The following is a 12,906-nucleotide window of genomic DNA, read 5'->3' as shown; positions in this document are numbered from 1 at the left end:
AGAGCAGGAAGAGGGGAGAGTTCATCAATTAAGCAATGCTACCGAGGAAGCAGGAGACAGCTTTCTCATTCCATCCCCAGGCTCAGAAGAAAGAGCCAATTTGCAATGATCCAGGAACTCTCTCCAGAGCACTCAGTTACTCCCAAGGACTTCATCTCTAGGCTGGCTCCTGACTGGCACAGAATTACCCAAGGAGTTGATCTAGGGAGACCAGGATGGTGAGGTGGTAAGCTAGAAAAAAATCCTAGCCTTCTAGAAGGAATTTTAGGAACCAGTGACTGAATAAAATCAAACAGGTTTCTTTAAAGCCAGAACTTCTTAGATGCTTTTATGCTAATAAACAACCTTCAACTCCAAGAAGAGGATATATATAGAATTCGGAGTTTCCGGTCTCAGGGACCATAGAATCTTTGCATCCTGGAGCATCTGGCAGAACTAGTGTTTCCCAGAATACACTGTGAGTAATACTTTTCCAGTGTGTTCAGGAAATGAGAGTGTTCATCCCACAGCACAAAAAACATTCCCGCTCATTTTTGTCAAAGTAAACCAAGGGTAAAGTTACTTCGGTAAAATCTGTGGGCCTCTCTCTTCCTCCCTGGCACATTCTAACAGCATGTTTACACTCGTTCTTGATTCTCACAGCACACAGTAAAGGTCCTTCGACTAGAAAGCATTTGCAGTGGGTCTCTCCTAACACTTGCTTAACATCTAAAGCTCAGCTGGGTTAGGGCATCTTTAAAAAAAGAAAACCGACTTTCTGCACTAAGACGGTATTGCTAAAGAGATGAATGTGGTTCACGCACTTTTAGGCACTGCTCTTCTGCAACGGGCACTGGCCCCTGGTGTTACTCAACCCAACGGGACTTCACAGAGTGACTCATGCTCTGGTGTTCTAAAGAACTGAATTCTTGGAAGAAACTGTCCTTTATGTAAAACGTCAAGACAGATAGATGATGGTTAAAAAGAAAAGTCAGAGCGACATTGGGCTTAACTGGAAAAACGGCCAAGTGAGAACATGAGAAAAAAGTTAAGAGAAGGGAAAAGGGATGCAGAGGAAGAAAGGAGGGAGAGAGGAGGAGAGGAAGCAGATTGGTTGTGGGGAAGGCACGGCAGAAGTAGGAATGGGGGAAGAGAATTCCAGCACTTGCTAAATGTCCTCTGTGTGTTTGGCAAGGGCAGATAGAGGTGTTAGAATAATAAGATTTTTTAAAGTCACAGGCAAAGTCATTTGACAGAGGTTTTGAGAAATGAGAACCACCAAATTCTTCTAGAAATATAAGCCACCACTGGAAAAGACTATGAAGAGTCAAGATCAAGTCAAGCTCCCTCAATGCCTGTATGCTGAGGGTAGAAATCTACAAGAAATATGACCTGCAAACTGAAGGATCAAGAAAGGGCCCTGAGCACCAGAATGTGAAGACAGAGTTAGAAAAACCAGACATGAGAATTTCTACATGTTGCTCTGACATTTCTGCAGACAACCAACCCTGGTCCCTTGGCTGCATCCTGGATCCCACATCTGATAGAGTGGCACTGAGCACCAACAGTAACGTTCACCTTAACCCCACCGAGCCAATTCTCTGCCAACTCATCAGCTATCCGCACATGGTGGAGATTCTAAGATTGTGATAAGAAACTCAGAAGTACAGTGGGGGAAGGAATGAGGAAGAAACATGTTATTCATTATTTGGGCAATCAAGTAGAACTCCCCTGCTAACTTGTCAGGCTACTTCGGCTTTATCCCCATTTGAACAATATCCAGCCAGGACCTGTTACGACAGAGGCCACATTCCTGTTCAAATTGGCAGTGATTCCATTTTAATTTAGCTCAATTATCATGATTTTAGTACCTTCTGCTTTGAGGCAGAAAGCACTTAAGTATTAATAATCAATAGCCTAACATTACAGCCAGAAATCCACAGTAAGGTCTAATAATTCTAAATGCTTGACATGGAGAGCCAAGGATGGGCAAACGATATACATGAGTTGCTGGCCTCACCAGGTTTCAGAGCCTGCAGGGGGAGGGGGCCCACATGGACCTATGCACTCCCCCACATCAAGAACCTCCCCACAGAGGGGCCGGCCCCGTGGCCCAGTGGTTAAGTTCGCGCGCTCCGCAGCAGGCGGCCCAGTGTTTCGTTGGTTCGAATCCCGGGCGCGGACATGCCACTGCTCATCAAACCACGCTGAGGCAGCGTCCCACATGCCACAACTAGGACCCACAACGAAGAATATACAACTATGTACTGGGGGGCTTTTGGGAGAAAAAAAAAAAAAAAAAAAATAAAAAAAAAAAAAAAAAAAAAAAAAAAGAACCTCCCCACAGAGAATGGCTGAAGAGAGGCACCCTCTGACCAGACCAGGAAAAATCATTAGATAAGTTGGATTTCATGTCTTGTCATTTTTTCTACAGGTGAAAACTCAAAAAAAAAAAAAAAAAAAATACAACCACCCCACAAACAAAACTCAGTTTAACCAGGCAGCAGAACTCCAGAAGGAGAGCCTAGGTAGGGAGTGACCTCAGGGAAGCAGACTTCTGGCAGACCTGGACGCACAGACCAGCAACGATGGGGACTTTAGGGAACCAAGAAAAAAAACCAGAGGTTATTCTGATGGAGCCTGTAGAGAGATGCATCTAAGGAGCCAGAAACAGAATAATTTCATGGAGACTTCTGTGAATGGGAAACTAAAGTTATTTAGCTGGAATTTGAGGGGCTGTGGAGGAACCATTTTTGACCTAAAATCTAGAGCAAATCTGGGGTCCAAAGAGAAAAGGATCTGCTTCCTCATGGAGCAGAAGAGCTGCCAGAAAAGACCACATTGGTTTGCCAGCGGGGGAGCACCAGTAGGAAATGAAAATAGAGAAGCCACGGGGAAAAAAGTATTATCGGAAAAGTAAGGTACGTTCTGTTATCCTAAATGATGGACTGTCGATGGCCATTTTCAAGAAACATCAGTAGAGCTGAGAAGGTCTGACAGAGCCCATAGGGCCCATGGAACCTAAAATATTTACTGTCTAACAGAAAAAGGTAGCTGACCTCTGGTCTAGACCCTGTCTTGAAACTGCCCTGACTTTGGGCAGGTAGCACCGTTTGCTGTATAACAGGCCCCTCACGGCAAGCAGAAACCCGTCAAAAATTTCCTAATAGAGAGCCCAAACCATTTGATATTCACAAATGACTGAACAAAAGGTATGGTAACTCCAAGGTTCCTGTGTGCAGTAACAAGCAAATTCCTCCTTGTAACTCCCTTCTAAAAATATAGACACTAACCAAGACCTATTTTCTCCGTAGAACTCGTCAGGTATGGTTGACTAGCCTTACATCTTGAGGACGACACGTACTTGTTTGAGCCCATCAGCCATTCTCCCAGCTGCATCCTAAGAGAAGAGGATGCCTCCTGGACCATCTACAACCGGCCGGTGCCACTGCCCATGTGAGGATTCGCAGGGACCCGACAGAGGCTCCAGGTCCCAGCAACTGTTACCTTTTTTGACTGGCTCCCGGTTTTCCTCTGCTTCTCTGTTGACTCGATTCTGTTCCGGCTCAACCACAGGCCCCTGGTCTTCAAGTTCATCTTCTGTTTCATCGTCACTGTAGGGTACCACTTCGTCATTAGGTTGAGAATCCTCCTCAAATGTTGTTTCTGAGTCTCTTTCTGTATCCATCCTGCTGGCAAATTGGAACTATCTGGTTTAAAAGAAAGAGAAACCAGAGTGAATTATGACTCTTGCCCAGTTTTTGGTTGAATTCTGCCTGCACCTGGTTACAACGCCCTTCCAACAGAACATTATCTTACTAATATGTAAATATGTGTGAATAGCACCCAAAAGTTCAAATTATCATGCAAATAAGAACAAAACCATTCATTATTGATTAAATGCTTGGGTGAGAATTAACAACAAAAAAACAGATGGATGCAAACTTTTTTTTTTAAACAATGGTATACAAACTTTAAGGCAGTATTTCAAATTGTGGGTTTCTGTACAATGAAATAAATCTAGTGGGTCACAACCAACATTAAAATAAAATGAAACAGATTATAAAATATCAGAATACAGCATGCATAGCAATAAGTGGTACTGTTTGGTGAAAAAGTTTTATGAAACTGACAGACAAACACATTTATTTGCATTGTGGATCCTAATGGAACTGAATTTCTTATTGTGGATTGCTGACAAAGTTTGAAAACTACTGCCGTAAGATATCTGGTTTCTGCTAACGCTAATATTCTGAGCCTTTACTCCGTGATACATTTTAAATACAAGCTTAGGTCCTCAAATTTTACTAATGACTTCCTGGGAGCACTCTCCAGACTATTTTCCTAACTGCCACCACTTGCTCCCTGTATCTGGAATTCGTACTTGTGTGTATATCACTGTATGAAGTGACGCATAGAAGTGACAAGTATCACCATAGTTATTTTTACATTAGGAAAATATTTACACAAATACCTCACATTCGTGAGAATACACATACAGCCTGGCATTATTTACATAAGCATCACTCTGCCGTGTACTCAATCTTGTTAATAATAGCAGCTCACATTTACTTAATGGTAACTGCACGCCAGGCCCTGCATGAAATGCTGTATAGCCATCGGCTCCTTGAAACTTCCCACACCACCATGGTGAAGACATTATTGTTATTCCACCCCACAGAGTGAGAAAACCAAAACTCTGGGACGCTGAATAACTTGTACAATAGTTATCAAAATTTCCCAGGAAAAAAGAGATCTTCTATATCCTATTTTTGTGTTACAGTTTGTTACATATTTTAATCAAGCGTAAGTTTCCTTGAGTGAAACGATTTAGCTGATTTGCAAGCTTTGTACCAAAATCTAGCATCTTGGACATCTAAATTTTTATAGCCACAAGTGTACATCTAGGAAATGTGCAAATATTCAAAGAGAATTTTGTCCACTATTATATAAAACAGTAAAACTCAGAAGCAACCTAGATGTCCAATGATTGACAACTGTGTAAATACATATTTATTCATTTTCCAAAATTTCAACAATTGCCAAGCATGATTTTAAGGGAGATGATGCATGTAAAGTGTTCGCTTCAGTATTCAGTCTACGGTTAAGTACTCAAACCTTAGCATCGTTATTGTTAACAATTATTTCCGCAGTTAGAAAAAATGTTATTTATAATAACAAACGGAACAGTGTGGAGAGCTATCCCTTTAGGCTTTTTCCATCTCCAAAAGTCACTTCTAAAATGCATTTGCCCCGGGGGCCGGCCCTGTGGCCGAGTGGTTAAGTTCGTGTGCTCCGCTTCAGTGGCCCCAGGTTTCAGGGTTTGGATCCTGGGCACAGACATGGCACCGCTCATCAGGCCATGCTGAGGTGGGGTCCCACACAGCACAACCCGAAGGAGCTACAACTAGAATATACAACTATGTACTGGGGGGCTTTGGAGAGAAGAAAAAAAAAAAAAGAGGAAGATTGGCAACAGATGTTAGCTCAGGGCCAATCTTTAAAAAAAAAATGCATTTGCCCCTCGTTGGGAAGTAAAATATGAGACTACTATAAAATATGAGTACAATTAAGCACAGGCATATTCAGTTTTAAAACCTCTTAATTGCAGAGTAAAACATTTTCCCTCTTTCCCAATTTTCTGTGGGTTTGTATATGACTATTTTGTGGGATTTTACACATGTTTAAATGGCCTTACTTGTGGCTTTGTAATATACTGTCATCTATGCTTTAGCTAATATTTAAATTCAATACACTCTTTTTAAAAGTGCCAAACCCACAAAGGCAAAACTTTCACCAGAAATCTTTCAAAACAAAAACCATAAAAGTGGTTACCATTTATTGAGCACCAACTATGTGTCAAGCAGGACAACCCTGCAAGACATTATTCTGCCATCTTACAGATAAGGAGACTGAGGCTCAGCTGGTCCGTGGCACAGTTGGGATCTGATCTCTCCTTTACAGGGGCGTATAAAATACTGAAAAGTCTGAAAGCACCATATAGAAACATTTTTTTACTGTAGTAAATATACGTAACATAAAATTTACCATTTTTAAGTGTACAGGTCAGTGGCATTAAGTACCTTTTACAGAAACTTTTTGTAAATAATCATTTCGTCCTCATTATTGCCAAGCACCTCCACGCTTATTTCCCAGGTTAAGACTGGATCCAGTCCAAGGTTGAGAGAGGAAACTGACAAACAGAAAGGAATGAATTCGACAACCACTAGCACGTGATCCAAAGTAAGCAAGGCCTTACAAAAGCAACTACTCACTGTCCGAACATCCACCACAGGCAGATCTGTGCAGCCAACTTGGAAAGCAGGGCCAGGGAGCCTAAGCTAAGCTGGAAGTTCTCTGTTGTATGTGGGTGTAATGCAGACACACGGGAATAGCTTAGCTCTGTTATCTTAGGACTATCAAAGAAAAATTAGGAAGAAATCATCTCCTTTTTTTTTTTGAGGAAGATTAGCCCTGAGCTAAGATCTGCCGCCAATCCTCCTCTTTTTGCTGACGAAGACTGGCCCTGAGCTAACATCTGTGCCCATCTTCCTCTACTTTATACGTGGGATGCCTGCCACAGCATGGCTTGTCAAGCAGTGCCAATGTCCGCACTCGGGATCCGAACCAGTGAACCCCGGGCCGCCAAAGTGGAACATGCGCACTTAACCGCTGCACCACTGGGCCGGCCCCCAGGAAGAAATCAAGAAATCATTTATTTGAAGCCCTAAGTAACATAAGGAAGCTTTCCAGGTCTAAACCAAGATCCCTATAAGGCAGGCACTACAATATATAATATGGATTTGGAAATGTTAGAATGCCTGTTCCCACCGCTCCAGCACATTGCAGCCACCTGTGCATTTACTCAACCTCCGTAAGCACCTGCTAGGTGCAGACTACCGCACTAGACCCGGGACAAGAACTACTTAGAGACTTCCAGGTTATCGAGGGATGCAGATAAATAAACTCTGTGTGACAGTCACGAGACATAGCAAGGCCAGTCATTTCTGCCCAACACACACCTCCAGTCCATTCCCTCCTCCCCTTCACAGCCATGCCCTGCTTCAGACCACCAGCATCTCTCTCCTGAAATGCCGCAAGTGGATTCTAACGGACTTCCTGCAATCAACTTCCACAAGGTCCCCAGAGTCAGGCCATTCTCCTGCTTAGAACCTTCCTGGGTGTTATGGACTGAATTGCAACCCCTAAAGTTCAAAGGCTGAAGCCCTAACCCCCAATGTGGCTGTGTTTGGAAATAGGGCCCTTAAGGAGGGAATTAAAATTAAATGAAGTTATATGGGATGGGTTCTGTTCCTATAGGTCTAGTGTCTTTATAAGAAGAGAAAGAAACAACAGAGAGCTCTCTCTCTTTTTGTGCATGCACAGAGGAAAGGCCATGTGAGGGCACAGCAAGATGGCGGGTGTCTACAAGCCAAGGAGAGAGGCTCCACCAGAATCCAACTCTGCTGGTGCCTCCATCTTGGACTTTCCAGTCTCCAGAACTGTGAGAAAATAAATATGTGGTTTAAGCCTCCCAGTCTGTGGTATTCTGTTATGACTACCCAAGCAGACTAAAGCAAACTAATACACTACTTAATTTACTTTAAATTAAATCCAAATTTCCCCCAGCTTTGAGAGCTCTGCACACTCCTACAAGCTTCTTCTTCCTCACTACTCCTTAGCCCCAGGGCTCTGCTTTCAGTTCCTTAAGTAAGCAAAGCCTTTCATACCTCAGGGCCTTTGCATATGCTTTTCCTACTCCCTGAAATGCTCTTCTCCCAGTTCCTTGCACGGCTGCTGTTTTTCACACTTTAGGTCTCAACTTCAACATCCACTTGCACTGATGGTATTGAGCAGGGATTGCCCTCCTCTTCCTGCTCGCACTGGCCTCCTGACCACCTGCATTTCTGTTTCTTTCCTCACACGCACCATGATTTGTAAATATACATTTGCTTTTCCTTACTTATCATCTGCCTCCCCCACCAGACCACAAGCTCTCTAAGAACAGAGTCCTATCAGTGAATCCTCAGTGCCTACCGCATAGCTGACTTTCAAAGATCTAGGGAAAGAATAAACTTTCAATGAAGTCTTCAGGGGCTCACAGAGTTGTCTTATGAAAGGTTCTTTCACACCTTTCCACAGTTCACACCTACTACCCAGTAACGGACTTCCAAAAAGCCACTGGACGAGGGCTGAAAGCTTCACAGCAATGATGACAGAGAACAGGAACACCAAGTTCAAAGGTCGTACAAGATGGAGCTTCTTCGGCGTCTGACTCATTCAAGGCCATCCAAAGACTACTGCCTGTGATTTCGCCATGCACACAAAACTAAAACAGCCTCGTGGTCAGGTACCGAGGGAATCCAAAGGGAGCTCTTATCTTTCATGTTTATCACTATAACCCCAGCACCCGGCAAGTGTCTGCCACACAGGAGACACTTTTGCCTCGGTCCTTAGGGAGCTTACAGTTTAGGTGAGAGTCAGCAAATTACAGCCTGTGGGCCAGATTTGGCCAACCACCTGTTTTTGTAAATAAAGTTTTATTAGAACACATCCTTGTTCATTCCTTTATGTATTGTCTTTTACACTACAATAGCAGAGTTAAATAGTTGTGATAGACACCATATGGCTTCAAAGTCTAAAATATTTACTATCTGGCCCTTTACAGAAAAAGTCTGTTGATCCCGAGACTAAAATGAAAGATAATAAGAGACAGCAATAAAACAAGTGCGCGTCAAATGCCAACAACCAGATAAAGTCATTGCTGACCAGGGCAAATCATGCATGCTTTGGGAATGCAAAATAAACTACCTGGTGTAGTGGTAGAAAATTGTCCCTAAATAATCCAGTTGCCCTATTGACTGGGAATGGTACTGCTTCAACTGCTACACAGCTGTGTGACTAGAGAAGATACACAATTTCAGGTGCCTGTGGGACAGCACACCATCACCTCCCATTTCGTATGAGAAAAGCTGTGGTTGCGCGTCTTCTAAACATCCACACTCAGTTCAAAGTGGTATTTCATCATTAATCCATGTGTTATAATCATGGCACCAAATGTAAATGTGAATAAATGTTAGAGCAAAGGGACAAAAGATTTATCAGGATTTTTTTTTTTTAATTCATCAATGTAATATAGCATTCAAGGATTCTCCTGGTCCTATGACCTTAAGAAAACATCCTTAATTAGCTCCTGCCTAGGCTGAGAAGAAGCGCAAATTATTGGAAAGAACATGGGTCTAGATTCAAATCCTGGCTCTACTATTCACTAGTTTATAACTTGGGTGGGTCATTTAACATTTTGAAAGTTTATTTTTTCCCATCTGTAAAAAAAAAAAAAAAAAAAAAAAGAGGAGGTGGATATTTATCTTTCAAATATTGTGAGGATTAGTTTAGATAACTAATGGTTGTCAAAGATCCTAGCAATAGCCAACAGAGAGTAGAGGCAATGCACATGTTGGTTTCCATTCCCTTTTTCTTGAAAGACAAAGACTCAAAGACTACACCCACCACAGAAGGGAACCTCATATGGCCACTATGATGTCCAAGTAATTCCAAAGAAGAGCCCCATCTAAGACGCAGCAGCAATCTTCTCTATTATCCCAGTTAGTTCAGACACATGTCACACTCTGTTTGGAATCTGCCTAATACTCTTGAGAGTAAAATCTGACAAGACTGACGACAGTTGTAATTAGACAAAGAATCTCATGAAGCAATAGTAATAAACACATCTAAGATCTAGATGAAATCTAAACTTTATAATGTTACAGAAACAACATGATTACTGTTTCTAGACCCAACAGGGTTAAATTTTTTATTTCCCAAACTAAAGCCTAGAAACCTGGGACAACTAATGTAAAACTAAGGGACAATTCAGTTGGGACCCTTACTCATGACAGAAAAGGCTTCTTTGGGTCCACAGCTTCATCTTCTGTTCCTCCAAAAGCCCACCCTGGAGCCCTCTGCCACAAAGGCCTGCGCACCATTGCACATCACACAACTTCGATGGCTACCATTGAAAAAAATGCAGGGGAAATCTCAAAATGTTGACCTCTCAGAGAAGGGCAATTTTTTCATTTTCCTGATAAAACTTCAAGGATTTCTGGGTGATATTGTCCCACCTCTGTCATGGGCTCCCCAACATATCCTAGGAATGATGATGACTTCTTGTCAGTATCAGGTAGCCTTACAGTTCACTAAGAGAACCCTGACAGTTCACTAACTAGTTTTCACACACATCGTCTCGCACAATTGTCATGGAATTATTTGGAGACGTGTGGCCAGCCGCCATCATTGCCATTTCACCAGTGAGAAAACTGAGGTGATTAAGGAACTTGCCCAGGGTGTTTTCTCATAAGCAGTAATGTCCGATTGGATTCAGGCTCCTTCACCGCATGGCCAAGCCTGTGCCAGGTGTGGAGCAGTGAATGCATCGTGGGCTCAGACTGGAATTCAAGCCCTGTCCAAGAAGCATCAGAGCCCACTCCCCACTGTAAGCGTCAACTGCTTTCCCTCCTTTACACACCAACTTAGAGCCTCATTAGTCACAAGAGAAACCTAAGCAGAAAAAACGGAGAAACTGACAAGCAAAATAAAGCAAACTTTGCTGTCTACAGACAGGTCTCTCCTACACCAATGAATGGTAACATTTTAAAGTTCCTCCCAATTGCTATCACATTAGAGTGTACTGAAATCAATAATTATTTCCTAGGTCTTTTGAGCTGGGCAATATGGGAGTCACGGAGGTGAGTAAGAACTCAGGGGGGACCGGAGAGAGATTTTCAGGAATGAGGAACAACTGGGCTGAAGACTCAGCGGCAGGAAAGTACAAAGCACCCACCCAACTAAAAGATTTAGGGGTGCAGGAGAAGAGCTGGTAAAGGCTGGTGGGAGTGACCCTCCCTGGCCCACTGAGGCCTTGACCAGGCTTCCTTCCAGGGAGTGCGAGGAACCACTGGAGGTGTCTGCAAGGAAAGGAATATGATCTGCACCATGCCTCAGGAAGATTAATCTGATAGAGTAGGCAGTGTGGGTGGCCAGGAAGGTGACAGCCGGGCAGGGAGACCGTCCAGAGGTCACAGCGGACACTGGGCATCTCCCAGTCAGTTTGGTCATTTGTAAAACCAAGCGGTTTGATCATATTACCTCTGCAGCCGCATTCAGCAACAACACTCAGTGTGTGACTGTGGCCGAAGCAAGGAAGACAACAGGCCTGAATTAGGGTGGTGGCAACTAGAAAAATGTGTTTAAAATTAAGCTGGGTGGGGCTGCCATTCTTTTGTCTGGAAAACCAAGAGAAAAAGTCAACAAAAGACTAGAACTGGTTCCCATAGGCTAACGATGCCAGAATTCCCCGAATGTTTACTTTGGAGCCTAGGCCTCCATCCACAATGTATTTTTATAATAAATACTGAAAGTTACCAGGAGAAAAGCAGTGTTATTTTTACACTTGAGCTTCATCCTTACTTGTTAGGGACAATGGCCCCATTTTTACTTAGTCACCATCACCTCTATAATTAGGTTTTTCAATAATATTCATGCTTAAATAATATAAAAAATCGTAGGGGCTTTACAACTGAGAGCTGCCTGGAAGCAAAACCTCCGAGGCAAAAACAAAAAATAAGTCTGTCGAGTTGAATTAATTTTAATGTTTGAAGAGTCACCAATCCATGGACAGACGATGCATTTAACACAAAGATTACACTACAGAAAGATGTATGAATCGGCAGAGTTTTCCAGAACCAAACATAAACCTTAAAACTTTCAGGCCACAAAGGGACAACTTATGTTCCCCCCATTCAGATTCAACAGGAGCTGCTTTTTTGGAATAAAAGGGTAGTAGAGGGAGCAGATGTGACAAGTAGATGAGAACAATAAGTAAACGGGGAAAATTACTCATACTAACAATCAAAGAAAGGCGAACTGATGAAAACGTAAGATATCATTTTATGCCTATTAAGTTAACAATATTCAATGATTACATCTAATGCTGGCTGTAGCAAAGCTGAGTGAACGAATTCACGCACACGCACATACACAAACACGCTCTGAAGCTGCTGCTCACCCTGAAACTGGAACATTCCTTATGGAAAACAATATAGCAACACCCTATGTACCAAGAACGCCATAAACATTTATAACATTTGACTCAATAATCTCATTTATAGAAACTCTTCCAATAGAAATAATTACACAAGTAAAATAACTACTCACACAAAATTTTTGATTGTCATTGTCAGCTATAAAAAGGAGGAATACAAACCACCTGAAAGTCCAACAGAATAATGGTTTCATAAATTATGATTTTAGTGGAGCCATTGAAAACGACAGCCATAGAAATACAGAAAATGCTTTAAATACTGCTTTAAAGGAGGGAAAGACAGAAGCCAGAATTGTGTCCTATTTCTTCAGCTTTGTAAATAATACATATATATATTTTAGAAAAGATTTTTTTGCACTGAAAGAAGAGACTCACTGTGTGTGTGTCTCGTTCCAAAATAATGAACAGTTGGTCATAGCTACCCCTCGTATCAGAAACTACCAAGTAATCACCTATGTGCTGGGCACTCGTTACAAAATCCTCACAATATATCCAAATGGAAGGTATTATCCTCATTTTGCAGGCTCTGTAGAAGTTAGGTGACTTCTCCAGGGTCATAGAGTGAGCTTTCAATTGGGTCCGTTTGTCCCCAAATCTCTTAAGATTTGTCACAGTGCTGTTCAAAGGAGGAGACAAGTTATCAGGGGGATTAAGACTATGCCCACCCACACCCCAACCCATCCTCAGAGGCCACACCCTCTTTTCCTCCTTCACCTTCGAGATCTGGCTATGGTGAATCTATATCTTAGCTTTCCAACGTCTAAACTCCATGCACAGAAAACAATGTTGCCCTAACCCCGAGGCAGTATCTCTGTGCACGTTTGCAT

At 42.5% G+C, this 12,906-nt stretch overlaps 1 protein-coding gene across 3 annotated transcripts in view; it reads right to left on the bottom strand.

Moving 5' to 3' along the window:
- ATP8B1 (ATPase phospholipid transporting 8B1) overlaps positions 1-12,906 on the bottom strand; it is a 112,251-nt gene that overhangs the window by 55,485 nt on the left and 43,860 nt on the right. For all 3 annotated transcript variants that reach the window (XM_046671721.1, XM_046671720.1, XM_046671722.1), the window contains one exon: positions 3,487-3,689. In XM_046671721.1, the coding sequence (XP_046527677.1) occupies positions 3,487-3,667 (181 nt within the window). In that variant the 5' untranslated portion in view covers positions 3,668-3,689. The remainder of the gene's footprint in view (positions 1-3,486; positions 3,690-12,906) is intronic.

The sequence above is a fragment of the Equus quagga genome, chromosome 9 (assembly GCF_021613505.1).
Source record: "Equus quagga isolate Etosha38 chromosome 9, UCLA_HA_Equagga_1.0, whole genome shotgun sequence".
Lineage (NCBI taxonomy): Eukaryota > Metazoa > Chordata > Mammalia > Perissodactyla > Equidae > Equus > Equus quagga.
The sequence above is the reverse complement of the archived record's forward strand: the minus strand, read 5'-3'. Positions and strand labels throughout refer to the sequence as shown.